We start from the raw sequence: 27320 nt of genomic DNA on the forward strand, positions 1-27320 counted from the left end.
CCTGACTCCATTCTAGGCTCTGAGTGAGACCTGGAGTACATAATTAAACCTCTTGTCTCAATTTCTGTGTCTGTGTAATGTAACACACCCGCCCCCCCCCCCACACACACACCATTTCCCTATTTTGTAATGTTGATGTTAAATTCTGTGTTTAAAGTGGAGTTAGAGCGTTTAAAGATGTTATAGAAAGTGTTCAGTTTCTCTAATCTTAATTACAAATATTCCTAAATATTCTGTTAGTCTTTATTTTGCACTTCTCTTTTTATAAAAGTGTAGTAGGTTTGCCTACACAAGAGCTAGGTATTTATTTTTCTTCCTGCTGCCTCTCATAGAAATATCAAGGTTACTTAAATATATTAAATACATAACTGAGTTAAACGTAGTGATATACCAGACTGATGTCAGCGTTCAGTGGTGCTTAGTAATCTAGATGAACTTTCAAAGGAAGTGCAACATCTCTTGTGACTCAATGATGCAGGTCTGAAGGTCAGCATTTTATTCTTCCCCTTTCTAAAAGATAAATGGAGGGGCAGCAGCTTTTGTCAATAGTCGCTGAAATTTACATGAATACTAGCTCTTTGTTTTAACACTTCCCACAATTCTGGTCATATAGAAACAAGTTGGATTGCTAAAATAGGACCAAGTAACTAAAGACCAAAAGCCTTCTCTACAGGAGGGTTTCTTACTAGAGAAATTTCCACACACTTCAGTACGTAAGCCCTTAAAATATTCTCATTTGTTATTTGCCATATTTTAAAATTAATGTAACCCCAGTTACTTAAATCATTTTCCTCTCACACCATCCTGTCTTTATTTTGTTCTTGCACTACAAAAATCCCAAGCCTTTCTTAAAGGTAGTGGGGTAGATAGGGTTGCCAAATTTCTACTCGCACAAAACTGAATACCCTTGCCCCGCCCTGTCCCCCCCCCCCCCCCCGTCATTCACTCTCTCCACCCTCACTTACTCATTTTCACCAGGCTGGGTTAGGGGGTTAGGGTGCAGGGGAGGGGGTGAGGGCTGCAGCTGGGGGTGCAGGCTCTGGTGTGGGGCTGGGGATGAGAGATTTGGGGTGTAATAGGGTGCTCTGGGCTGGGACCGAGTTGTTCACAGGGCAGGAGGGGGATCAGGGCTGGTGCAGGGGGTTGGGGCATGGGAGGGGTCAGGGACGCAGGCTCCGGGCGGTGCTTACCTCAAGCAGCTCGCAGAAGCAGTGGTATGTCCCATCTGGCTCCTATGCAGAGGCGTGGCCAGGCGGCTCTGCATGCTGCCCCGTCCTCAGGCACTGCCCCGCACCTCCAGTTGGCCACCATTCCCCGCCAATGGGAGCTGCGGATCTGGTGCTTGGGGTGGGGGCAGCGTGCGGAGCCCCCTGGCTGCCCCTACGTTACAAGCCAGGGTGGGAGGGGCCATGCTTCTGCTTCTGGGAGCCGCACAATGCCACTGCAGGTGGGGAGCCTGCCTTAGTCCCGCTGTGCCACTGACTGTACGTTTAATGGCCCAGTCAGCCGTGCTGACCAGAGCTGCCAGGGTCCCTTTTCTACCAGGCATTTTGGCAACCTGGCAACCCTATGGTTAAGCCATTATTTTGGCCTACCTAATTGTCCTGCTGCATTGTTGTACTGTTTAATGGAAGCATTCTCTCCCAACATTTGCCTGGACTTCATTAGGATTTTGGTGCATAAATGGGGCTATGTGTATCTTACAGAATGAAAAGCCAACATAATAATTCTCACAGCTACAACTGTTAAAATGACAAACAGAACCTTCAGTGGGACAAGTCACATTACCTAGTTGTTGGTACACTTTGCTTTATTTACTTGTATTTTGTTTACCCTTTGTTGGTACAGAGTACGAAAGCACCAGTGCACATACTACTCCTTCTGTGCTTTCATTATTCTAATGTAATAGACAGGGCCATCCCTAGACATTGTGGTGCCCTATGCAGCCACTCTGTGGGGGGGGGCTGGCCCCAGGCCTCCAGCAGGGTGGGAGCTGCGCCCAGTGTCTGTGGGGAGCAGGAGCAGGCTTGGGGAAATCACCCCCCAGCACGAGCCGGTGGAGTGGAGTGGGTTCTGGCTGGGTCGCTCCACTTTCTGCTGCCCGGTGATTGCAGGGTGGAACCAACCCCTGCTGACGGGGCGACGGGAAGTGGAGTGACCCGGCCCCAACCTGCTCCTCTCTTCTCCCCTGGCTCCCAGCGTTGCCCAAATTGCCCCAAACTTCCTGGTGCCCTACACAGCTACCTAGTTTGCATATGGGTAAGGACGGCCCTGGTAATAGAAGTATTGATGGCAGAACTGAATTTTCCTTTAGTCTTAATCACTTTCCGGTATTTGCAGAACCTGTAGTAAAGCTCCCCAACTTTTTCAGTTCCTCTGAACCTTGCATTTAAGTAAAAGTTTGAATTTTATTGGCCCCTGGGATTCTACTAACCGCAAAGGCAGGAGTATCATTGGAAACCTTCCCCTGGCCCTAGCTCCCTCACCTGCACAACCAGTTACCCTGGGTATTTCCCATCCATCCGTTGTCTGGCTACATTCTTTTGCATTACTGCTTATTGCCTTCCTTGCTGCAGAGGGAGTTTTTGATGCTCCACGTGGTCCGCATTAAATTTGTGGCACCTTGAAAATTAATGAATTATGCAATAAACTGTGCAGCAATGTGACTGCATAGAAAGCATGATCCCTTGGTCATGGTGTTCTAGCTAAATGCGCAAGAGTGAGGGCAGGAGTAGTGTTGGCTACTGCTGATATCTGGAAATCTAGAAGCAGCTGAAGACCCAAGCAGCCTTCTAAATGTGAATTTACTATACGAATTGTTGGCCCACGTCTCCAATGAAAGGAGTTGAAATGGTCTTTGTCATTTTTTCCATTTTGCTTTCTTCCACCTGCAAACATTACCTCAGTCATGCCTTGGTTAAGTCTCAGCCAGTTGATCATAGGGAGTAACTAAAGTTGAAGTGAACATAGTACTATAACTCCATGTACTTTTTGATATTGCTGAAATACCTAACCCAAAAACTAGTGTGCTGATTGCTGTGTAAAGTTACTTGTTTGTGAAGCTTAAATTATTTTGTTTGGGGTAGGCAAATGTATCATCACCTAAATGTCAAAACACAGCCACTTTCCCTGAATGTCTGTGTGTATTTTTTTCTCCTCTAAGGAGAAAATACTTGACTCGTAGCTTCTTAAAAAAAAAAAAAAAAAAGAAAGAAAAAAGGCATTACAAAGTGAAAGCTAAACACTCGTTTGACAGCTGGTAGAGCAGTTTCCTATTGCTAGGGTGTAAATGCAAGTCCTCCCACATCTATGCCTTGCTGCTTTTGTAGGCAAGTAGTATATTGGCTCATCATCAACACGCTCCTTTTTAAAGTTGTTTATTCCTGTTCTCATTAAGCAAGTAGGCTGATGCAGAGCAGAAAAATGCTGTGCAAGCTCCAAGGATAGTAGAGCAAACTCATGAACTTGTAGTGTAATTAGACTGTAAGGAACTTTAAAGCTTCTTATTTATTTATGGTATAAATGTTTGATCAAAAGAAAGGGCACGCAAGCCTACTGATCATTAATGGCCACTTAAACCATTTAAACTTAAATTATTGTTTTTAAGAACTTCAGGAGTAATGGTAGAAGGTTTTAAGACTACAATTGTTTGGTAACTGAATTGCTCAGGGAGAGTTCAGAGGGCAAAATCAAACTATTGACTAGATTTTAAAATTGAGTTAAAAGTTTTGTTATATGTATCCGGGAGTTCACACTCCAATTTGTGTTTTATGATTTCATTTTTCTATTCCTTACATGTCTTATCTCCTTTCCTCCTCCCCTCCCCTCCCCTTTTTTTGTAAAAGAGCAGCACACACATGAAAGCTATATGCAAATAAACCATAGGTAAACCTTTAGAAAGCACTGACTTATTTTGAAAATTATGCCATGCATGATATTTCTTCTAAGTAATAGGTTAAAAATCAGACTCTTTTGTCTTTAAACTTTTGGCTATTTGTCAAATACTTTGAAACTTTGTTCTCTGGACATTTTAATGTGGGAGAGCAGGGTGATAAGCCTTTTTAATTTAAAAAAAAAAAAAAAAAAAAAAGGCTTTCCATTTCCCCAGAAGATGTTAATGTACTACAGTTGGTGTTCACTCTGTAGTCTTTTGTTGCTCGGGGGCGGGGGGGGGGGAAGGTTCTACCAGTGCCTCTGCTTTTAATGAGTGGTGAATTGAAAAAACTGTGCTGAAAGAATTATAGACAAATTAGGAGCTGTTTGAAATGCTGAACCTTGATGTAAATTCTCTTGATTTCAGGCAAAAGCAAAGAAGCAGAGATAAAGAGGATAAACAAAGAACTGGCAAACATTCGGTCAAAATTTAAAGGTAAGTGTATTTTAAGTACCTTCAGATCTTTACCTTGTCTTTTACCCTATACTCTATTCTCTCATCTCATCATGTGATCGTTTTCTTTCTTTATTGTCTTTTTCATTTTTCTTCCTTGTTCTGGTCTCAAGTGAGCAAAATGCTAGTGTCATCTGTCAAAATATAATACTGAAAACTGAGCAATTGTCCATTCTAAATGATCTGTCAACCTGTGGAACTCCTTGCCAGAGGATGTTGTGAAGGCCAAGACTAGAACAGGGTTCAAAAAAGAACTAGATAAATTCATGGAGGATAGGTCCATCAATGACCTTTTAACGAAACTTCTAAAATTAGGTTCAACATAAGCAGTTTTAAATTTTAATATAGTAATAAAACATGAGCAATACTAAGTATTCTTATAAAGTGAAGGCTAGAGAACACTTAGCTTCCATGCTATGTAGTGTTAAAACTATACCTTGAGTGTATATTCAATACATCATATATACCTATAATTGTAATCTCATCCAAGGTTCCTAAACATTCTGAATTTAAGTGTGTGGTTTGTGGAGTTGCTAGTGGCTGCTGCCATTTCCTAATGCAGTGTTTCATCAGCAGTGTCTTCACTCAATAAATGTTTATATTGACTTGTTATACTGAGGGCTGCATTTATGACAATTGTAATGTGTAATTGGGTGAAAGTTGTCTGCATCTCCGAATTTACTATATGGTAAACCTGTTCTTAAGCTTTTTCTCAAAAGTTCCCCAAAAGTCTTTCATTCTCTGTCAAAAATAGTGCTATTTCTAATCAGAGTAATCACTTGTTCACTTAAGGTTTGTCTTAAAAACACCCCCCTCGAACAACAAAAGTTTTGTCGATGAAAAGCATCAGTGTGCTCCCAGCATAGAATTTTCATATGCCGCAAGCCTCAGTGAATAGCCAGGAGATCCTGGTGTGCACATTTTACTGATCTGCCTGCAGTATATTTCAAACTTAGTAGATACAGCACTTCTGGGCTCTGCTCTCTTGATAACCTTGCAATAGTCCAAAGTTTTGGTGTGTTTAAAACTGTAAAAGCAGTGGACTTCAGATTTGTTTAGCTGGGTTGTTTTATCAGGCAAAGTCTCTAGACATGAAGCATCTTGTTAGTAAAGCATGTTGGGGAGCAAGCAGACTCTAGTTGACATGCTAATTAACAGACTTCTTTTGGAGAAACAAGTGTCTAGGGAAAAAGAAAAGGAGTACTTGTGGCACCTTAGAGACTAACCAATTTATTTGAGCATAAGCTTTCGTGAGCTACAGCTCGAAAGCTTATGCTCAAATAAATTGGTTAGTCTCTAAGGTGCCACAAGTACTCCTTTTCTTTTTGCGAATACAGACTAACACGGCTGCTACTCTGAAACCTGTCTAGGGAAAGTGATACAGGTGGCTTCGAGAAGAAAAACAAATTAAGTTTGACTGCAAGTGATAGTAGGTACCACACACATGCTTTTTGTTGATAAACATTGTACCAATTCAACATGGTATGGATTATCAGAGATGTCTTCAAACTCATCAGAATGTTTACTGCTTTCAACTGAAAGCTTTAATAAACAGGCCAAGTTTTCACAGTTCACAGCAGCTGCTGTAATTTAAATATCTTCTGAATTGGGTATTTTGCAACCTAAATGCAGTATTTGGTGAACTGGAACAAAAACATGCACTGCAGTGACAGTACATCAGTGAAATAATTTTCTTCAATGAGAAGTGAAAATCACAAGATTGCATTATATTAGAGCATCAAACCTTTTTATCAATGCTAGTATGTTCTGTACATGCTCAGACCTAGAGGCAAATGATATCAGTATAATTGGAGCCAGAAGTGATCCTAAGCCTTGTCTACAATTGTTGATAATGGGTGGTGTTTCTGTAGACTTGGCTAAACAGTCTTATACTTATGCTTTGAACCTTGTCTGCAGTAATACTACCATAGTCTGCCATAGCACTGGTTATGGTGGTGTTGATGCAGGTACAGAATGGTGTGTAGGCAAGGCTCTGAGTGTTCATGATTGTATTTCTCCCCCTTGTAAATCCTTGGTATTGTCCTAATAGCCACTTTACAAACTGACTTGCAGCAGGTTCTGTGCAGATAATGACAGGGTAATAGAAGTATGTTCTGAACTTCATATAATTACTAGGTTATACAGTCCAGATAGCATGGTTGGATGCTTGGCTTATTCAGTTCTTTGACAATCTGTTTAGTGTTGGCGTAAATTCTGTTTGATGTGAGGTTTTGCATAGCCCACCATATTGCTGATGTAATCTCATCCAGTTCTCTCTATTTGTGCCATTTCTGGAAAAGTCACATTAATGTACATCTTCTCAGCTCTTAACCAGGTCTGCAGAAGCTGGGGTGATCAGACATATGGTGTTGGCTAATGCTTGTTGCTAATACCGAAATATGTAACACAGTGCTAATCAATGGCCAAATTTTCCCTAACAAGTTATCTTCAAAATATTAAATTTTGACTCTACTTAATTATCATTAAGTTAAGATTACTGTGCCTCTTAAATTTTTAACTATTCCAACATTTTAAAACAAAAATTAGAACTCAAATCATGGTTCTAAAATCCACTCAGCACCTATTCTGATCATGTATCCCTACTAACCTTCTACCAATGAGCTAGACGTACTTTTACATGCTTACCCTATCTAGATTTCCAGTATGGGCCACAGGCTGCCACCATCTCTACTCTCTACTGTACACTGCCAGCTGAACAGTCCACCTGCTATTTATGGGCACCAGTCTCATGTCAGAACCGTTGCGTCAGGCATGGTAACTTCTTTCAGATTATCTATCCTTCATTCCAAACACATCCTTCTTTATCTGTTATCCCGTGTGGGCCATAGAGTTCAAGAACCTGATATCTCCTTATGTGGCTGAAAAACTAGCTCTAGTCAGTGTGCTTGGCCTTCATTCTCCTCCTAGTTCAAAGATCTATTTGTAGCATGTTTACAATGGTACTATTCGGACCCTGGAATATCCTGTACATTGAATGTATGAATATCCTGTACATTCTGCTTTAGGGCTAGAGGCTCACTTAAGTATCTCCACTTTCTAAGAAATGTCCTCAGTTTCTTTTAGAGCTAGTCAAGAGTTTTTATTAAAATGTTAGACTTTCTGGCCAAATCAGTGTTTCGTGCAGAGGACTAAATCAGTAGGTGAAATTTACTAACATATTACAAATTATTTTCATATTCTTTGTCATGGAGCCACATAAATGCAAGTCTTCAGAAGTAAGCCAATTACCCACAAAGCTCAAGTTAATTTGACTGATTTTTTTTTTTTTTCAAGAGTGGCATTCAAAATCCTACATTGTTACTCCTTGCAAGCTTGTTTAATCACAAGAATGAGAATTTAAAAGTTGCTGTTTTGCTATTTGAAACTGGGTCCCAACCCCCACTTTTCTCTATGTAACTGACTTTTTTTAACAAATGAAAAACTTAGAGCATATGTAAATAGATACCATATGGGATAACTGTACGCTTTGCAGGGTACCAGATTACACTTTGTTAGTACGGCTGCTTTCTGCTAGCAGAATTCCACTGAGTCATTAGCATTGAAGGTCATTACATAAACATTTACAATTCCAGAATGTTAATGTGTTGATTCCTTATTTTAAAAACCCCTTCCCTTGTAAAGCTGACTTTTCCTCAGTTGAGGATTTTTTGGGGCTGCAACTCTCTCCTTTCCCTAATAACAGCTTCTTAAAAATCTGCCATATTTCTTGCAGATTTAGGAAAATATTAATTAGTGACTTGCCAGGAAAGCGTGAGCATTGGGGCTTGTGTGTGTGCGTTTTTTAAAAGCTATTTGTAGACCAGTTGTAGTTCCACAGCTGCTTGTATGGAGCCAAATTTGTAAGTATTCATCAAATGTTAAGTCTTCCTCTTGTTGCTATTATAGGTTTTTCATGTTGGCATTTCCCAAACATTAAACAGAAGTGGCTTTCTAAAATTAACTTGAGTTGTGCAGTCTTCACTGGAGTTGCCTTCAGCTAGCCCTGATCCATATTATTTATACGTTGTAATCTCCGCTCCTCAGGGACATTTTCTGCTGGTTGACAAAAGTGTCTTTTATTCTGAAAGCGGAGCTTGTTAATTGAGGGAGGGGAACATAGATAAGTGAATGTTGCTGTGGAACAGGGCTTAAAATTCTTAAAATCTTTATCATCACTGTGGCACTTTTACTTGGTCATTAGATCTGCTTATACGCCCAATGTTAAGGAGCAATTTGACTCTGTTCCCATTAGCAGTAACCTGTTGTACCACCAATTTTGGCTTGGGGAGACATCTTCCAGTGAAATAAACTTCACAGACCTAAATTGTGTGCTTGCTTTATTTCACTATCTCTCTTTACTACGTTTTTTAGCATCCCATGCTGCTTGTTGTATCCTTCTTCTTTACAGCTCTTTATTTCACAGGTCAATAAACTATATTTCCCTTTTGTATATTCTCCTCTCATGGTTGTGCCTCTGCCCTCGCTTGGCAGCTTTCCATATCTGGAGGGAAAAAATCCTACTGTCACTCTAGCATCTATTTGATCACCTGCCTTGTCTTTTTTTTTTTTTTAAAACACACTGAAATCTGTCCCAAGACCCCAATTAAGAATTTTGAACTGGCTGAATATAGTATATCCAATATTGTGTGCAAAGTGTTCAAATCCTTTATAAAGCAACATATTTTAAACACTGGTAGGGTAGTAACTGGAGGCAAAATTGGTAGCCATTAAGTACTCGGTGACTTGTGCTGCTGTAAGCATGCAGAGGCCTAGCTGTTCCAATGCAGCTGCGCCACTGTAAGATCGCTTGTGTAGCCGCTTTGTGCCGATGAGAGTGCTCCCGTTGAGATAATGAAACCACCTCCACGAGCGGCAGTAGTTATGTTGGTGGGAGGCATAAGGCTGTGCACGCTACCATCTATGTCGGCGAAACTTATGTTGTTCAGGGGGCTGGTCCGTAACCCCCCCCCCCCCTCCCCCGCTCCTGAGCGACATAAGTTTTACTGCTATAAGTGATAGTGTAGTCATGGCCTTAGAGAATGCATAATGACTTAATTGTGCACCAGTACAGAAAAGTTGTTTTGCAAATAATGTATGCAGCACCCTTTTATTATAGGGATTACTATTAGCTCCCCCATATTTAAGTTGCCTAATGCTTTCATTATAAAAGGTCCCTGTGACCTTTTCTCAGAAGATTGAGCACTTCCATTGTTTCCAGTGAGTCTCTGCCATGTAGCAGAGAGAAAAATGGCCCAAAGCCTTTTCTTTCAAATGAAATTACACTTTTAGCCAAATCTGAATGCAAACTTCTGAAAACTACAATTTCTCTGCTTTTTAAGAATGCTGAACAAATTTTGCTGACAATTACTGAACATACACATTATAATTAGAAGCTGGGCTCATACCACCACCACCACTAAAGCAGCAGTACACACTGCATTGGGAGCCCTGGGAGCAGGTAGCCTGTCTTGGGACTGTAGCGTGGAGCAAGCTTCTTGCTGGGCTTCTCTGAAAATCCCTCTGGATTTGCACATAACTCCAGTGGCCCATAACCCCCCTGAAAAGTGAAAATGGGGAAGGCACTCCTCCACTTTCTGGGGAGAGCTGGGCCATGCTCCCTCAGGCCTAGTAAGTGGCCTGACAGAGTCCCCTTCCCTTCCCTTCCCTTCCCTCTCTCTCTCTCTCTCTCTCTCTCTCTCCTTGCCGCCCCCCCCCCCCCCCCGCAATGGAAAATGACCTTCTCCAGCTAACATAGGTAGCTCTGTAACACCAGCTGTATTGCAGTGCTGAGTGTTCAGGGTTCAATCCTTGCTGATGCATAATGAGATTCTTATAGATCACATAACTTGTTTTTAATCTTCATCCCTTTTTAAAAAAAAAAAAAAAAGCAAACTACATAAGCTAAAGAACTCTTTTCTGTGTTACAAAGTCAAGTGCTTAAAAATTAAGAAATACTAGAATTTAGGTTGCCCGTGATACCTTACTCCTGTTTCCTTGTGCCTACGCATTATGATGATTTTTTAGCTATTTAGGAAGATTTAAGACTAACAAGTTCTAGCCACCAACATGAAAAAATTCAGCCTGAGGACTAGGATTTCACTCTGAATTTCAGCCTGAGTAATTTGTCAAAAGTATAATGCATCAAAGCCAAGGTTATAACAAAAGTTTGCGCAAACATGACTAAGTATTGCTGTGTGCTCTGCCTATGCTTTGTTTAATGTTCTGTGTGACTTGTGTGTTCACTGCAGAAAAGCCTCTCTCCAGTTAGCTTACCATGTGTATTTTTTCTTGCTTAATTTTCAACCTAGAATCATATTTTAATTAGAGAATTACTTTATCTTCACAGTATAATCTGATATTCTGCATTGTGATAGTAAGAGATTAAATGTGATTTGTATGGTAGTTGGAAATACAGGAGTTCTTGAGACCTTGGGGCATACTACTGTCCCAGACTAAATGAAAAGGAGTACTTGTGGCACCTGAGAGACTAACAAGTTTATTTGAGCATAAGCTTTCGTGAGCTACAGCTCACTTCGTCGGATGCTGTAGCTCACGAAAGCTTATGCTCAAATAAACTTGTTAGTCTCTCAGGTGCCACAAGTACTCCTTTTCTTTTTGCGGATACAGACTAACATGGCTGCTACTCTGAAACCTGTTCCAGACTGTGTTTACAAATGCTCTGGCTAGACTAGAATTTTGGTTGATGTAAATTGAGTTATTTGCCAGCTAGTTCTAGTTAACTAATCCTATTGGAAATATTGGCGCTGTAGGGAGAAAGTTAAGGTGAGGTGCTTGCTTGTTGTATACTGTGTAAATTGCCTGAGGGCAGCCTTCGAACAATGCAGAGCTTACTGATAGCAAAGCTGGGGGTGGGCAGAGAGTGGTACTAGGAAGCAATGCTGGCGGCTGCCTTTATTTTTTCCCTCTCCGGAGTTTAGTGTTATATTCCTAGCACACCTTTGACTCCCTGCTGTGGCGTAGCTCAAATCCAGTTATCTTCCTCATTGCTCTGCATCCTCGGACTCTGTTGGCCCGCACAGCTGCAGTACTCTGGCTTTCACTCCTCCTCTTCCCCAACCCAATGGACCCGTCATGAGTTCTTTTGTAATTATCTTGTAGGAAAGAGTGAAGAATTCCTTGTGGCTATTTCTCAAGGGTGGCAGGCTGGCCCCAGACGCACGTTCTGTGACTGTTCTCATCCCACTGCATGCCATGGCATGGAGATCTTTAGAAAAAAGGGAACTTCCATACCCGGCTGGTGGAGCCCAGGCAGCCCAAGTGCATAGACCTGGGCTCTAGCACTGCCTTTATGTCCGTCTTGGGAAGCCCTTCCCCCACTGTGTTGGAATTTCCCAGTGGTTAAGGGTCTGTGCTAAATATGGACTTGGATTTTTCAGTACAAGGAAACTTGGCCACTAGGATTGGGGCTTCCTTGACTGTTGTGTACAACAGAGTGTTTGAAACAAATCAAAACAAAATACAGGCCAAGGACACAATGTTGGTGTGTAAAGACTGAAATCTAGGGGTCTTTGTCTTGAAAGAAAATTCTAATGTAGCCCTTTTGTTTAAATATCTAGAAACATTGTGCCTTTTTTCCCCCAGTGGTAAATTGTAAGCATGGCTGTGAAGATATGAGTACTAGCAGTTTTAATGAGACTCTTTACCTGACTGCTTCTTAAGGAAGTTACTGGGTTAATAAATCACTTTAATCTGAAGATCTCAAAGCACTCTTTAAACCCTGAAGCTGTGAAACACCAGTCTCAGATGCCAGCTATATGCTGATTCTACAGGCAAACTGTGTCTGTCTTCTCAGTGTAGTAAGTCAGTGGTAGAGCTGGGGAAAGAAAAGAGGAGTTCTAAATCCCAGTTGCCTACTCTGATAACTCACTAAACTGTTCCTCTACCAAAGCTCAGCCACTCTAGCCTAAGATGCTTCATTTTTATCCTTAAAATGTTTGTGGTTTAACTTGTGCTATTGAAAGATCCTGTAATTGAAATAGTCTGTTCTGATTTCTTATCAGAACTGAAAGTCCTGTCACTGTTCTCTTCCCCAGATTGCGTGCAGAGATGCATCATAATGCACTTTCTACCAAATGATTAAAAAAGGGCTATGGACAGGATGCGGGACAGGTGCTCGATGATTATACCAAGGAATACAACAGCCAGTTGCTTGTATTAGCATAACATGAATACTTATTTTGTCTAAGCAAAAATGTTCATACCAAAGGCTGATCTTAGCAGACAGGTGACTGACTGACACACATTTTCTGTTAACGCTTTTTGAAGCAATATTTCTTTAGAGTTTATTTAGACCTAAGTATAAATACTTTAATTTAAACATTCTTGGAGGGGGTTAACAGATTTTACTATGCATCCGATGAAGTGAGCTGTAGCTCACGAAAGCTCATGCTCAAATAAACTGGTTAGTCTCTAAGGTGCCACAAGTACTCCTTTTCTTTTTTCTTTTTACTGTAATCTGATATTTAAATCCTGATTTTACTTCCTGATTTGTAGGTATCATAGTAAGCTTTCTGCTGCTAGTATGCTGGCAGCTAAGTACTTGAGGATTTGTAACTGGTATTGTAAAATAACTCCTGGAGACTTTTTTGCTTTTTCACTTAAACTATTCAGTTAGGCTCCTTTCTATAATTCCTGCTACACTTGCTGGCAGAAGTACATAAATTACTCTAAAGTTTATAGATGTGAACATAGAAGCTACCAAAACTAGATAGCACATTACAAGCTGTGATATGAGTGCTTACGACCAGAATACTTATCTGCTGGTCCATTGGATTGCTGGAACTAGTGTACTAACTACACAAAAGCAAGTCATACAGAACTTAAAGCTAAATCGCTGAACTGCACAAACTGGCAAGCAAACTTTTTGCACCAGCATGTGTGCTTGAATCCATTTTCTCTCTCCTGAATGTAAACCATTACCCCCTTAACATAAAATTGAAATCTTTACATTCCAATTGGTTACTGGCTCCAAAAAAACTACCTTACTAATGCCCCCAATAGCTAATTGGTCTGGTCGGGTGTTATCAATTTTGTGTGTAGACAGTCCAGTCACATAGAATTGAGTGTTCTTACTCTTTCTGATTGTATTCAATAGACTATACTTTAAAAATTGCTGTAAAATTACAGACAACTCAGGATGTTTTCCTAATTTTCCCCTTTCTGTTGTGGCTTCATTTATAAACTATCATTTGTACCGTATCCTTGTTTACGTTTCTGGTTGGAATAAATTCAGAGGAGATTTCATAATGTTGCTTTTGAAGTTATGCTTTTCTTGTATTGATTATATGTCTGAGAGAAGCATGACCCACAACTGCAGTTCCTATTGGTGTGTGCACGGCTCTATAATTTGGTGTTAAAATCTCTGAAGTGGTGGGAGAAAACAAGAAGAAATTTGGAAGTATAATTTGCCCTTCTTTACAACAGTGGAATTTACCTCATCAATGGATAGTAATTCCCATCAGATGACAAGAACACCAAGTTTTCTAGGGAAAGAGAAGTAATTTTTGTCCTGTTTGTTGTGGTTGAAACTGCTGACCAGAATTCTTTGGATCCTTCCTGTTTCTGCTGAATTTCAAACATAAGTTGTTACAGAAACTTATGTACATATCTTTCATTGAGGAGAACCTGATCAGAAGAAAAACATTTCCTGTTGCTTTCGGTTTCCTGTGAGCAACAAAATACGAACTTGCTGTTGGGGGTTAGAGGAAAATATATAATGCTTTGTCACTAAAACACTTGGTTTTTTGTGTAGTGAGATTCATCATGTACAAGGGATCTTTATGCAATTTCAGACTACAGTAAACTGTACAAAAAATCAGAGTAAGTGCTAGGATGGAGACTTGAGTTGCACAAATTGAGGTTTCTTCAGCATACATAAGTGTGTCCAGGCATGTGTGTTTGAAGTGGGGCGGTTGTTGAGTTCTCACAACATACTTAAAATAACAAAGCTGTGTTTAAACTATTAGTAAGGTTGTTTAAACAAACTATACACAGTTCAATTTAGTCCTCGGTATTGGAATCAATTTTAGATTTTATATTGTAATACAAAATGAAACAAACTAGGGCTCTCAATTTTAAATGCAATTAACTCTCACGTGATTAACTCAAAGTAATCACGATTTAAAAAATTAGTCGTGATTAATCGCAGTTTTAATCAACTGTTAAGCAATAGAATAACAAGTGAAATTTATTAAATATTTTTGGATTTTTTTTACCTTTTCAAATATATTGATTTCAATTACAAAACAGAATACAACGTTTACACTGCTCACTTTGTAGTATTATTATTTTGGATTACAAATATTTGCATTGTAAAAATGATAAAAGAAATAGTATTTTCAGTTCACTTCATACAAGTACAGTAGTGCAGTCTCTTTATCGTGAAAGTGCTATTTACTAATGTAGATTTTGTTCAGTTAGTTTTTCAGTGCAGTTATGTCACAAACAATGTAAAAATTCAGAGCCTGCAAGTCTACTCAGTCCTACTTCTTGTTCAGCCAAATAACTAAGACAAGGAAGTTTGTTTACATTTACGGGAGATAATGCTGTCTGCTTATTATTTACAATTTCACCTGAAAGTGAGAACAGGCATTCACATGGCTCTTTTGTAGCTGGCATTATAAGGTATTTACATGCCAGATATGCTAAACATTCGTATGCCCTTTCATGCTTTGGCTTTCATTCCAGAGGACATGCTTCCATGCTGATGATGGTGTTTTTTTTTTTTTTTTTAAAGCATTAATCAAATTTGTGACTGAACTCTTTGGGGGAGAATCGTATGACTCCTGCTCTATTTTACCCAAATTCTGCCATATATTTCATGTTATAGCAGTCTCGGATGATGGCCTAGCACAGGGGTCAGCAACCTTTCAGAAGTGGTGTGCCGAGTCTTCGTTTATTCACTCTAATTTAAGGTTTCACGTGCCAGTAATATATTTTAATGTTTTTAGAGGGTCTCTTTCTATAATATATAACTAAACTATTGTTGTATGTAAAGTGAATAAGGTTTTTAAAACATTTTAAGAAGCTTCATTTAAAATTAAATGAAAATGCATAGCCTCCCCAGACCGGTGGCCGGGACCTGGGCAGTGTGTGCCACTGAAAATCAGCTCGCATGCTGCCTTTGACACACGTGCCATAGGTTGTCTACCCCGGCCCAGCACATGTTGTTCATTTTAAGAACACTTTCACTGCAGATTTGACAAATCTCAAAGAAGGTACCAATGTGAGATTTCTAAAGATAGCTACAGCCCTTGCCCAAGGTTTAAGAATCTGAAGTGCCTTCCAAAATCTGAGAGGGACGAGGTGTGGAGCATGCTTTCAGAAGTCTTAAAAGAGCAACACTCCAATGCGGAAATTACAGAACCCAAACCACCAAAAATCAACCTTCTGCTGGTGACATCTGACTCAGATGATGAAAATGAACATGCTTCAGTCCACACTGCTTTGGATCGTTATCGAGCAGAACCTGTCATCAGCATGGACTCAGACCCTCTGAATTGGTGGTTAAAGCATGAAGGGACATAAGAATCTTTAGGGCATTTGGCACGTAAATATCTTGCGACACCAGCTACAACTGGGCCATGGGAATGCCTCTTCTCACTTTCAGGTGACGTTGTAAACAAGAAGTAGGTAGCATTATCTTCTGGTAATGTAAACAAACTTGTTTGTCTGAGCAATTGGCTGAACAAGAAGTGGGACTGAGTGGATTTGTAGGCTCCAAAGTTTTACATTGTTTTGGTTTTGAGTGCAGATTTTTTGTACATAATTCTACATTTGTAGGTTCAACTTTCATGATAAAGAGATTGCACTACAGTACTTGCAATGGTGGGGATTGAAAAATACCATCTTTTGTTATTTACAGTGCAAATATTTGTAATTAAAAATAAGTTGAGCACTGTACTCTTTGGATTCTGTGTTTTTAATTGAAATCAATATATTTGAAAATGTAGAAAACATCCCCCAAAAATTAAATACGTGGTATTCTATTATTGTTTAATAATGAGATTAATCGCAGTTAATTTTTTTTAATTGCTTGACAGCCCTAGAACAAATTACTCTTCTTCCTCAGATATGCATCTCTGTTGCCACCTGTAGAAGATGAATAGATAGCAGGGTAGATTTGATTTAAATCAATTTGATTTAAATCATGATTTAAATCACTAGTCAAGAAGACTCAATTTAATCATGGTTCTCTACATAAAAGTGCATTCCTGTTGGTTGTTATAATCTTAATCCATATTCTTGATAATTCAGAGATAGATGTAGACTTCATTTTTAGAAGGTACACACCATACATTTTTTAAATAGTGATTTAGTTTGAAAACTTTTCAGATTATGATATAGCTGTAAAACTAATGAATGATTGTTTGGTTATTTCATTTACTAAAGGTAATTGAAGCAGGTATTTATGAAGTCATTGGGAGGTGAACTGTCTCCAGTTCAACAGGTTAATCATTAATATTTGGAGTATTTTCTTGCCATGTTGTATTAGAAGGAGAACGTCACCAGACAGACATTTGTAAATAGTTTTATTTAACTAAAACAACAACATTAAGTGTTCTGGATTTTTTTCTTCAACAGCAAACATATTTTAACAAAACAAGCATATGTCCCTTGCTTCTCACATTTATCTCCAGACTTCTTCTCCTTGTCCAGATCTATTCCGCCCCCAACAATCTTCTATTCATTGAACTTTTTGAAACTTTGCACTCTTAGAGAGAGGTGAGGGATTGACTCTGATTACACAAATTTGTAGAGGGACAATAGAGTTGAGATTTGTTAGTTCTCACCTCTATTTTATTTATTTTTATTTATTTAAAAACATTTTTGCTGTTAACAAGCATGTTACCTCTAGGGACACAAATCCACAGTTTGAGAACTGCAAAACTAAGCATCGCTGATGGTATCTTCTAGATTGAGCACTGAGTCCCATTGGGTGGGTAAATTAACCTAAATAATCTATACAGAAGCCTGTGGACTTCATAAAATTAGGTCCCTAATCCATGAACTATTGGAACTCCTTTACAAAACTTTTCTTAAACATTACATGAATATATTGTCTCATAGTATAGAATTAGAATTTATAATCCCTGTTCCATGATGAGATATCTTTGAGCTGTAATGTATCTTTAGATAGTTTCCCCCCCCCCCCCAAAAAAAAGCATTTTATCAACAAAATCAGATTTAAATTTAAAACTGTTTTTGTGGGTTTTTTAAAAAAAATAATTGATTTTTATCCACCCTGATAGGTAGCTGCTGCTTCTCTTAAAAGCCAAGCTGGTAAAAAAGGAGAATCTCCAATCTCAAAATTTCTCCCCAGTACTTCATCGAAGAACAGTGTGGTAGATGCAACATCTGCGACTTGTCTTTCAGGACAGCTTTTAAAAGCTTTGTTTTCCTAATCTTGTTTTGAAAGATGAGTAGAAGTGCCAGGAGGGAGGATAACCAATTTCCTTCCCTACTCAAAACTGCAAGTGCTCTGGCTGTGTTGGCACATGAGCCTGCATCACAAGAGGCTTTAGCTTGTGCTTTGGTCGTTCCCACAGTCTGATGGAATTGGTTTCTGGCAGCAGAACAAAATATCAGTCTGCTTCATTGCTACTTGAAGCACAGCTTCAGGGATGCCTCTACCAATCCTAGAGGGCAAACTGAAGAAAAAGAGCCCGAACACCACAGACACCATTGTTCGTTTTCTCCATTTGGAAGTGTCTTGTGAAACACTGACAACTGAGGTTCACAGCTGTCCAGACCCTTAACGTACAAACAAATCTTTAGGAGCAAGCACTTGGGAAAGCCATCATTCTGGTGGCCTTTCCCTTGTTGACTGCAGTTGTTGGTAGGTTTGCCTGTTTCCTTAACCAGTGGATGCCAGCTGTCTAAGTGGGTGTCATCTGTAGTAAGGGGTACTGTTTCATTCCCTTTCCTTTGTCCCCAGATCATGAAGGCCCTGGGTGTGTGTGTAGGTAAAATTAAATTTGCATTTAAAGAAAGGCTTAACCATTTAATTATGTACGTAGAATACACCATATTCTCCTCAATTACAGCACTTGCAGTGTTTTCTGAGAGTTTACAAATAAATTAAACAGTTAATATTAATTTAAAGAAATTTGGCACTGTCAGATTTTCTTGTCCTGAATTTATCTCAACTCGGATGTTGTCCATTCCCACAAATTCACAGGGAGGTGAATCTTGAGTTTGCCTTGAATAAAGTGAATGTAGATTTTTTTTTTTAAACCCTTTAATTATAAGTTGTATTTTTGTTTAGCTGAGGTAGAACACCAATTTTCAGAAAATTTTAATTGCCCTCTTTTAAAATGGCTGGCATCTTTTGCTCTCATTGGGAAGGAAGCCATGTGTTGCGCTTGGCAAAGATGGTCACCAGCACCTGCATTCACTCATTCCTCACAGTGCTCTTCTGCTTTCTGTACAAAATGTCCTTGAAAATCAGGACTTGTAATCTGGAACCACAAACATATTTATTAGTTACAATTGTATGGTTATTGCATGATATCACTGAAAGGCAGGATTATGATTGTTTGGATGCCTTAATTGTGTGTTTCTGTAATTTAATGTGTTTGGGTTAAATTTAATCTTAAAAGAAGTCCAGTATCCTTTGTTTGCTTGTTTAGGGGTAGTTAAAACATCCCCTGTAATACCTTGACTATAAACTACTGCTACTCAGGGCTTGTCTATACTGACACTTTACAGCACTGCAACTTTCTTGTTCAGGGGTGTGAAAAAACACCCCCCTGAACGCAGCAAGTTTCAGCGCTGTAAAGCACCAGTGTAGACAGTGTACCAGCGCTGATAGCTATGCCCCTTGTGGAGGTGGGTTTTTTTAGAGCGCTGGGAAAGCGCTCTCCCAGCGCTCTGCCGCGACTACACAAGTTACGTTAAAGCGCTGCCGCCAGTGTAAACTAGCCCTCAGCTTTAATTTCACCTTTTTAAAGTTTTTTGAGTAGAATTGGAATACAAATGGTTTGCCTATTGGGGTTGACTGGTTTCATCTTCACAGTGGGATCCTTCAGCAGTTCTTGCAGAGTCCAGATGGTCATTTCTCTGACACAAGAAATTGGTTCCTGCAAAGCATGTTAAACATTTTTTTGGGACCAAGAAAGAGCATTTGAGCGTCCACTGTTCTATAGCTGAGAGAGAACAAGGGGATTATTTAATTTCTCCTGGTTCCCAAGATATTGTCTTCATTTCTGTTTTACTTAGGGGGAGGTTTTCAAATGCACAAGAAGGCATTTCAAGTACAGGAGAAGGAATTAACACCCACTTTCCATTTGACAGTCAGTAGGAATTTGGACTATTGTAATCCATTCTAGTTGGGCCTACTCTGGAACATTAATTGAAAAGTTCCTCTAGTACAGAAAGCTGTGGCAAGTTGACTTAATGAGTTGCATGCACATGACTGCAATACTGCACCTATGTTCTGAACTGCACTGGCTTCCCATCTGCTTCTAGGTGTAACTGAAAGGTGTTTTCAACCCATAAAATTTTAAGAGTTGGGGATTACCCTAATGGATTATTATTCCACATGTACCAATATCAATGCTATTTAAGTACAGTATCCAGCCCTTAATTATGGGGGGTTCCAGACACTAGAGAAATCCAGGTGAACTTAGTCAATTTTTACAATACTCTCCAATCACACAGCTTTGAGACACCCATATCTGATTAAGATATTAAATATCAGATTGCTTCTTGATCAGTGGCCTAACCACAGATTGTTTAAGATTGGTTCACGTCTTTGTCTCCAAATTAATAAACCTAAATTTCCCCCTCCCTTTTTTCCCTTCTCCCCCCCCCCCCCAAAAAAAAAAAAAAAAAAAAAAAAAAACCCTGGCTTTTATCAATCAGAAGTATTCTTCCTTCAGATCAGTGAACAGCCATCACGTTTCCAGGTGTTCTACAGGAGACCTGGAGAAACTTGCTGGGGGCAAGTGTTTGAAGCAGCCAAACTGCTGATCTGCTGACATCTGATTTAAAGTTGAAAGCTATTAATTCATCTCTTCCCTTGGTGTGTTTTTTGAGGCTCCCCTTTTCAGTGGATTGCAGGGTTCTGTGTATGCTCCCTATTCCCATATGTCTAGGTGGTTGAAAGAGACTCCTCTAGTTAAATCCTATATCAGTCTACTAGTGAGATAATAGTGTCGTGTGAGGTGCTCACTTACCCTGCCTTGAGTGCAGAACTATCACTCTCTTGCTCCTTAAGTTTGGCAGAGACTAAAGACTGTAGCAGACATCTGTCCTAGATTCATGTTGACACTGCAGTATCCATCTTACATTTTTAAAATCCAAGCTGCCATCTCTCCCAGTTCTCTCTCCTTTTCCTTCCTTAGTGTCCCCCTTCCCAGCTCTGACACCACAGAGCCTTACCTGCATCCCTGTTCCCATTCCTACCCTTAGCAAAACATGATTCCAATTTCCCCATCCTTGTTCCCATTTCCCCCCCCACCCACACACTTCCTGATTGACTGCAGACTATATAGTAAAACTCAAGTTCTGCTTAGCTATACCTTAACCAATCATTTACCTGAAATTTAACTCACCAGTCCTAACATTGTAACATGATTATTTAACCAACTATATCCCACCACCTTAATTAGTTTACACCCAGCAAAATTAATTATACAGCAGACAGAAACAATCACAGAACCAGACAGAGATTATACAGACAAACAATAGGGAAATGGGGACTACAATGATAGAACAACACAGAAATGAGCAATGCTCAAATAAATTGGTTAGTCTCTAAGGTGCCACAAGTACTCCTTTTCTTTTTACAGAAATGAGGATTTCACATCCCAGCTATTGATAAGTGAGTTCTTGCCAGACAGGATGCTATCAAACTAAGTTTTCTTTTACATCTTCTAGGCATTTCCCTTTCTCTGGAGGTGATAGGCATTATCAGGACAGGATTGGATTCCTAACAGCCCAATAGCACCTTATTTCAATGTGATTAGTTTGGAATGTGAGGATGTGACCATTCGCTTCCCAGCTTATGGCTGCCTCTGCTGCTTAGCCAAAGGCCTTAGCCTAAGAACAGGGCCTCAGACTGTCACAGTAAGAGAAGGCCCTTACACTGGCAGACAGTGATTTTGATTCTTTCTTTTATACCTCTAGAACTAGCTAAGTGATACGAATACACCTAAGTTCTTAGAGTATAGGCCTTTACAAACTGGCCTGAATATCTATATCCTAACAGCACTTACAGCCAGATGGCTTTGGCTGTACTGTTCAGTACGTAAGAATACCATACTGTGTTAAACCAACAGTCCATCTAGTCCTGTATCCTGACTTCTGACCGTGGCTGGTGCCAGATGATTCAGAGGGAATGAACAGAACATCCATCCGCTGTCATCCAGTCCCATTTTTCTGGCAGCTGGCGGTTTAGGGACACACAGAGCATGGGGTTGTGTCCCTGACATCTTAGCCACTGATGGACCTATTAGCCATCTTCTATGAACTTATCTAATTCTTCTTTGAACCCATTTATACTTTTGGCCTTCACTACATCCCCTGGCAATGAGTTGCACGGGTTGACTGTGTGTTGTGTGAAGAAGTAATTCCTTATGTATGTTTTAAACCTGCTGCCTATTAATTTCACTTGGTGACCCCTAGTTCTTGTGTTGTGTGAAGGCGTAAATAAAACTTGTTGTTCATTTCTCCACAACATTCGTGATTTTATAGACCTCTATCATATCTCTTCCCCCTCCCCCCCTTTTAGTCATCGCTTCACTACAATAGGATTTTAACAAAAAAAAAAAATAAGGTTGGAAAATAATGCTGATGAACTTTCAGAAATACATATTTTAGAGTTCTGTACTACAACCATAAAAGGTAGGCTGTTTTAGAGCATGCCCTTTTGTTTAAAAAATAAAAATAAATAAAAATGAAACCTCTTAACCTTGTAATCTAAACCATTTTGAAATGTGACTTGTAAAGCTGACTGGATACCAGGTATTTAAGAGGGACTTAATCTTACCTTATGGCCTCTACACATGATAGTCAATGTAATGTTTTAGACTTTATAAAAAGGCATAATCAAAATTTTTTTTTGTCAGACTATTCCTCCACTTCCTGATGTGTGCATTAGCTGTTGTAGAATACTTAAATGCCTTAATTCAGGATATTGGGGTTTTGCCATTTCCACGGATTGTGGGGCAAAACTGACATTTGTATGTTCTAGGGCTGTCAAATGATTAAAAAGATTTAATTGCCCAATTCAAAAGATAATAGAATACCATTTATTTAAATATTTTTGGATGTTTTCTACATTTTCAAATATATTGATTTCAGTTACAACACAATACAAAGTGTACAGTGCTCACTTTTTTATTTATTTTTGATTACAAGTATTTGCACTGTAAAAAAAAAATAGTAATTTTCAATTCACCTAATACAAGTACTGTACTGCAATCTCTTTTATCATGAAAGTTGAACTTACAAAGGTAGAATTATGTACAAAAACATTGTTTTATTTTTAATCAATGTAAAATTTTAGAGCCTGCAAGTCCACTCAGTCCTACTTTTTGTTCAGCCAGTCGCTCAGACAGACAAGTTTATTCACATTTGCAGGAGATAATGCTGCCCGCTTCTTGTTTACGATGTCCCCTGAAAGTAAGAACAGGTGTTCTCATGGCACTGTTATAGGCAGCATTGCAAGATATTTACGTGCCAGATGCGCTAAAGATTCATATGTCCCTTCATGCTTCAACCACCATTCCTGAGGACATGCTTCCATACTGATGACTGATTCTGCTCGATAACAATACAAAGCAGTGCAGACCGACGCATATTCATTTTCATTATCTGAGTCAGATACCACAGTCAGAAGGTTGATTTTCTTTTTGGTGGTTCGGGTTCTGTAGTTTCTGCATTCGAGTGTTGCTCTTTTAAGACTTCTGAAAGCATGCTCCACACCTCGTCCCTCTGATTTTGGCCCTTCTGATTCTTAAACCTTGGGTCAAGTGCTGTAGCTATTTTTAGAAATCTTACATTGGTTCCTTCTTTGTATTTTGTCAAATCTGCAGTGAAAGTGTTCTTAAAATGAACAACATGTGCTGGGTCATCATCCGAGACTACTATAACATGAAATATATGGCAGAATGTGGGTAAAACAGCAGGGGACATAAAATTCTCCCCAAAGGAGTTCAGTCACAAATTTAATTAATGCATTTTTTTTTTTTTAACGAGCATCATCAGCATTGAAGCATGTCCTCCGGAATGGTGGCCAAAGCATGAAGGGGCATACAAATGTTTAGCACTTGCAGTGCCGGCTACAAAAGTGCCATGCAAATGCCTGTTCTCACTTTCTGTTGACATTGTAAATAAGAAGAGGACAGCATTATCTACTGTAAATGTAAACAAACTTGTTTGCCTTAGCGATTGGCTGAACAAGAAGTAGGACTGAGTGGACTTGTAGGCTCTGAAGTTTTACATTGTTTTGTTTTTTGAGTGCAGTTATGTAACAATAAAAAATCTACATTTGTAAGTTGCACTTTCGTGATAAAGAGATTTCATTACAGTACTTGAATGAGATGAATTGAAATACTTTTTTTTTATTTATCATTTTTACAATGCAAATATTTGTAATAAAAATACAACACAGAATACAGTATATATGAAAATGTAGAAAAACATCCGAAATATTTTTTATAAATTTCAGTTGGTATTCTTAATGTTTAACAGTACGATTAATTTTTTGGAGTTAATCAAGTGAGTTAATCGACAGCCCTAGTATATTTCATTACCGGTGTTCTGGTGCCAATATTTTGTAGACACATCTGATCAGTGTTTGCTTGCTTTGCAGCTTAGTTCAAAAGTATTGTAAGCCACTTTGGGTTGTTTTAAATCTGAATGTATTAATGGATATTTACAGTCAGAAGTGTCCATCAGAATATCTAGTCAAGCTACCCATTAACTTTTTTGTATTGTGTAATAAGCACTTGCATAGATTCTCCCATCTAATGGATCAAAAGAACCTTAAACATAATGAAACCTGACAAGATAAAACTAGAACTCTTGAAACAACATTTAGCACATGCTGCAGTACTTGAATGGTACTGTGCAGTACTAGAATGCTAGTGTGGGGTCATACAGAGATATACAAATGTTGGCCTGTGCTGCATTTCAAAGAGTCTTGGTTTTCAAATATGCGTTTTCTTAATTGTTTACTAGGTGACAAGGCTCTGGATGGCTACAGTAAGAAAAAGTATGTCTGCAAGCTACTTTTCATCTTCCTCCTGGGGCATGATATTGACTTTGGCCACATGGAAGCTGTAAACCTACTGAGTTCTAACAGATACACAGAGAAACAAATTGTGAGTAATTTCTCAACCCTGAAGAAGGAAATATCTATGAAATGTCATACTGCCTAGTTGTCTATCCTGTCCTGCCTCACTGTATAACTAGCTTAAATAAATTGTGGGGTTTTTTGTGTTTGGTTTTTTTTTGTCCCCCACCCGCCCCCACCTTCTTTCTGCATGGTCTTAGCTTGGTTCTAGCTGGTATTGCAAAGTAACTTTTAGCTGTACAGATGAGTCCTTTACTTGTTTGGATAAGTAACTTTGAAGGATTTTGTTGCCTTTTTTAACCTCTAAAATAAATGTTGCACTAACTGCAACAGAAGACTAGTCATGTTACATTTTTAATGTACCTTACGAAGACACACACGTTCCATTAGACAAGGTACTTTCTTTAAGTAGAACATTAGACATTTTATGGAATCCCACTCAGAGGAAAACCTGTGTTTAGAGGTTAACTGAAAGGATACAGTCAAAGCTTAAAAAAAAAATCAGATACTTAGGACCTCTGTTAAACAGTACATTTGGGGGTGAGAGGTAGGGAGGGGGAATAAACCAGAGTGAGTTTAGTTAACTGTCGGAATCTAGAAGGTTTATTCTCCTTTTTAGTGTCCCTAATGGGAGAACTAACATTTACTAGGTTTCAGAGTAACAGCCGTGTTAGTCTGTATTCGCAAAAAGAAAAGGAGTACTTGTGGCACCTTAGAGACTAACCAATTTATTTGAGCATAAGCTTTCGTGAGCTACAGCTCACTTCATCGGATGCATACTGTGGCAAGTGTAGAAGAAGATCTTTTTATACACACAAAGCATGAAAAAATACCTCCCCCCCCACCCCACTCTCCTGCTGGTAATAGCTTATCTAAAGTGATCACTCTCCTTACAATGTGTATGATGATCAAGTTGGGCCATTTCCAGCACAAATCCAGGTTTTCTCACCCCCCGCCCCCAAACCAGGTTTGGGGGGGGGGGGGGGTGAGAGAACCTGGATTTGTGCTGGAAATGGCCCAACTTGATCATCATACACATTGTAAGGAGAGTGATCACTTTAGATAAGCTATTACTAGCAGGAGAGTGGGGTGGGGGGAGGTATTTTTTCATGCTTTGTGTGTATAAAAAGATCATCTTCTACACTTTCCACAGTATGCATCCGATGAAGTGAGCTGTAGCTCACGAAAGCTTATGCTCAAATAAATTGGTTAGTCTCTAAGGTGCCACAAGTATTCCTTTTCTTTTTGCGAACATTTACTAGGTGCATGTGAAGTGATGGTTTGTGACAAGTGCTGAGCAGAGCACGGGTCTTTGAGGAGCAAAATATATGATTTGGGTGGAATGTACATGTGATGGGTTTTTTGGTTGGTTGTTTTTTTCCCTTCTGAAGACATTGCTGTTGTACTCTGCAACTCTGGACCTCTTTATTCTATTATTGGACTGAAATTCCAGGGACTTATTTACACAGAACTCTTGGGAGAGCTGTAAGGACAAGTATTGCTGGAGGGGAACTACATGAGTTCATAGAATACCTTACAATATTAGCAAAAGACAGAAAATTAGTTTTAGCAGGCTTGATTTATCAGAAATATTACTTTCTTATTCCTTTTCTGAACCACAGGGATATCTTTTCATCTCAGTGCTAGTGAACTCCAACAGTGAGCTGATCCGCTTGATAAACAATGCAATCAAGAATGACCTGGCCAGCCGCAACCCCACCTTCATGGGACTAGCTTTGCATTGTATAGCCAATGTGGGTAGCCGGGAGATGGCAGAAGCATTTGCTGGAGAAATTCCAAAAATACTTGTAGCTGGGTATGTATTGTGTTTGAAACAACTGCACAGCAATAGGTAGTACTAGTGGTTCTCAGCATGAAATTAGGGGTCGAAAGCCATATTTAGGCACCTAAGTGACCTGATGCTCTAGAGGTGCCAATTGCCATCATTAAGAACTGAAGGTAAACAGTGCTCAACACACCTGAAAACCAGGTTGCTTGCTTAAGTGACTAAACATAGATATAGAAACTTAACTTTTTTTGCACACAAGTTAAAATATTTTGGCCTAATTACCTTGTGTCCTCTTTGGCTAATAACCCAAATTGCATTTTTGCAGATTCTAATTCATTACCCACGTATCTATGAAGAATTTTTAAAAAGTATCTACTTTTTGTCCCAGAAGTGTGATCCCGAATATTTTGCTTGGGAGAACAAAAGCTGTTCCCTTTTTCCTGTTCAGATAAATCCTATTAAAATGGGCAGTGAATGAATCTGAAAACACCATACCTCAACTACAGATTTCCTTATTAGAAATGTACTCCATTGGAAACTCATTATTGCTGTCTATGATTTCATTAGGAAGGTGAAAACTTTTCTTGCACCGTGTATTCCAGCTTCCTCCAAAATCCACATTTCCTTTCTAGGTGTACATAGGGATAGGCAAGGTTTTATATCCACAGGAAATCATTTGAGTGGCTGTTTTCTTTTAAATTGCCACTAATCTTTTTTCCCTGTTTTGCCCAGCAAGACTGTGGCCAAAACAAAAGTTTTGCAACTATTATCTGACTGGAGTTCACCCAATAACTGTGTAATGAGAAATTATGATCATAGGA

At 39.3% G+C, this 27320-nt stretch overlaps 1 protein-coding gene across 5 annotated transcripts in view; it reads left to right on the forward strand.

Annotated features, from left to right (window-relative positions):
• AP2A2 (adaptor related protein complex 2 subunit alpha 2) overlaps positions 1-27320 on the forward strand; it is a 119302-nt gene that overhangs the window by 50974 nt on the left and 41008 nt on the right. For all 5 annotated transcript variants that reach the window (XM_074954811.1, XM_074954807.1, XM_074954809.1 and 2 more), the window contains exons 2-4: positions 4301-4369; positions 24596-24738; positions 26333-26526. In XM_074954811.1, coding sequence (XP_074810912.1) covers positions 24688-24738; positions 26333-26526 — 245 coding nt within the window. In that variant the 5' untranslated portion in view covers positions 4301-4369; positions 24596-24687. The remainder of the gene's footprint in view (positions 1-4300; positions 4370-24595; positions 24739-26332; positions 26527-27320) is intronic.

The sequence above is a fragment of the Natator depressus genome, chromosome 6 (assembly GCF_965152275.1).
Source record: "Natator depressus isolate rNatDep1 chromosome 6, rNatDep2.hap1, whole genome shotgun sequence".
NCBI lineage: Eukaryota > Metazoa > Chordata > Testudines > Cheloniidae > Natator > Natator depressus.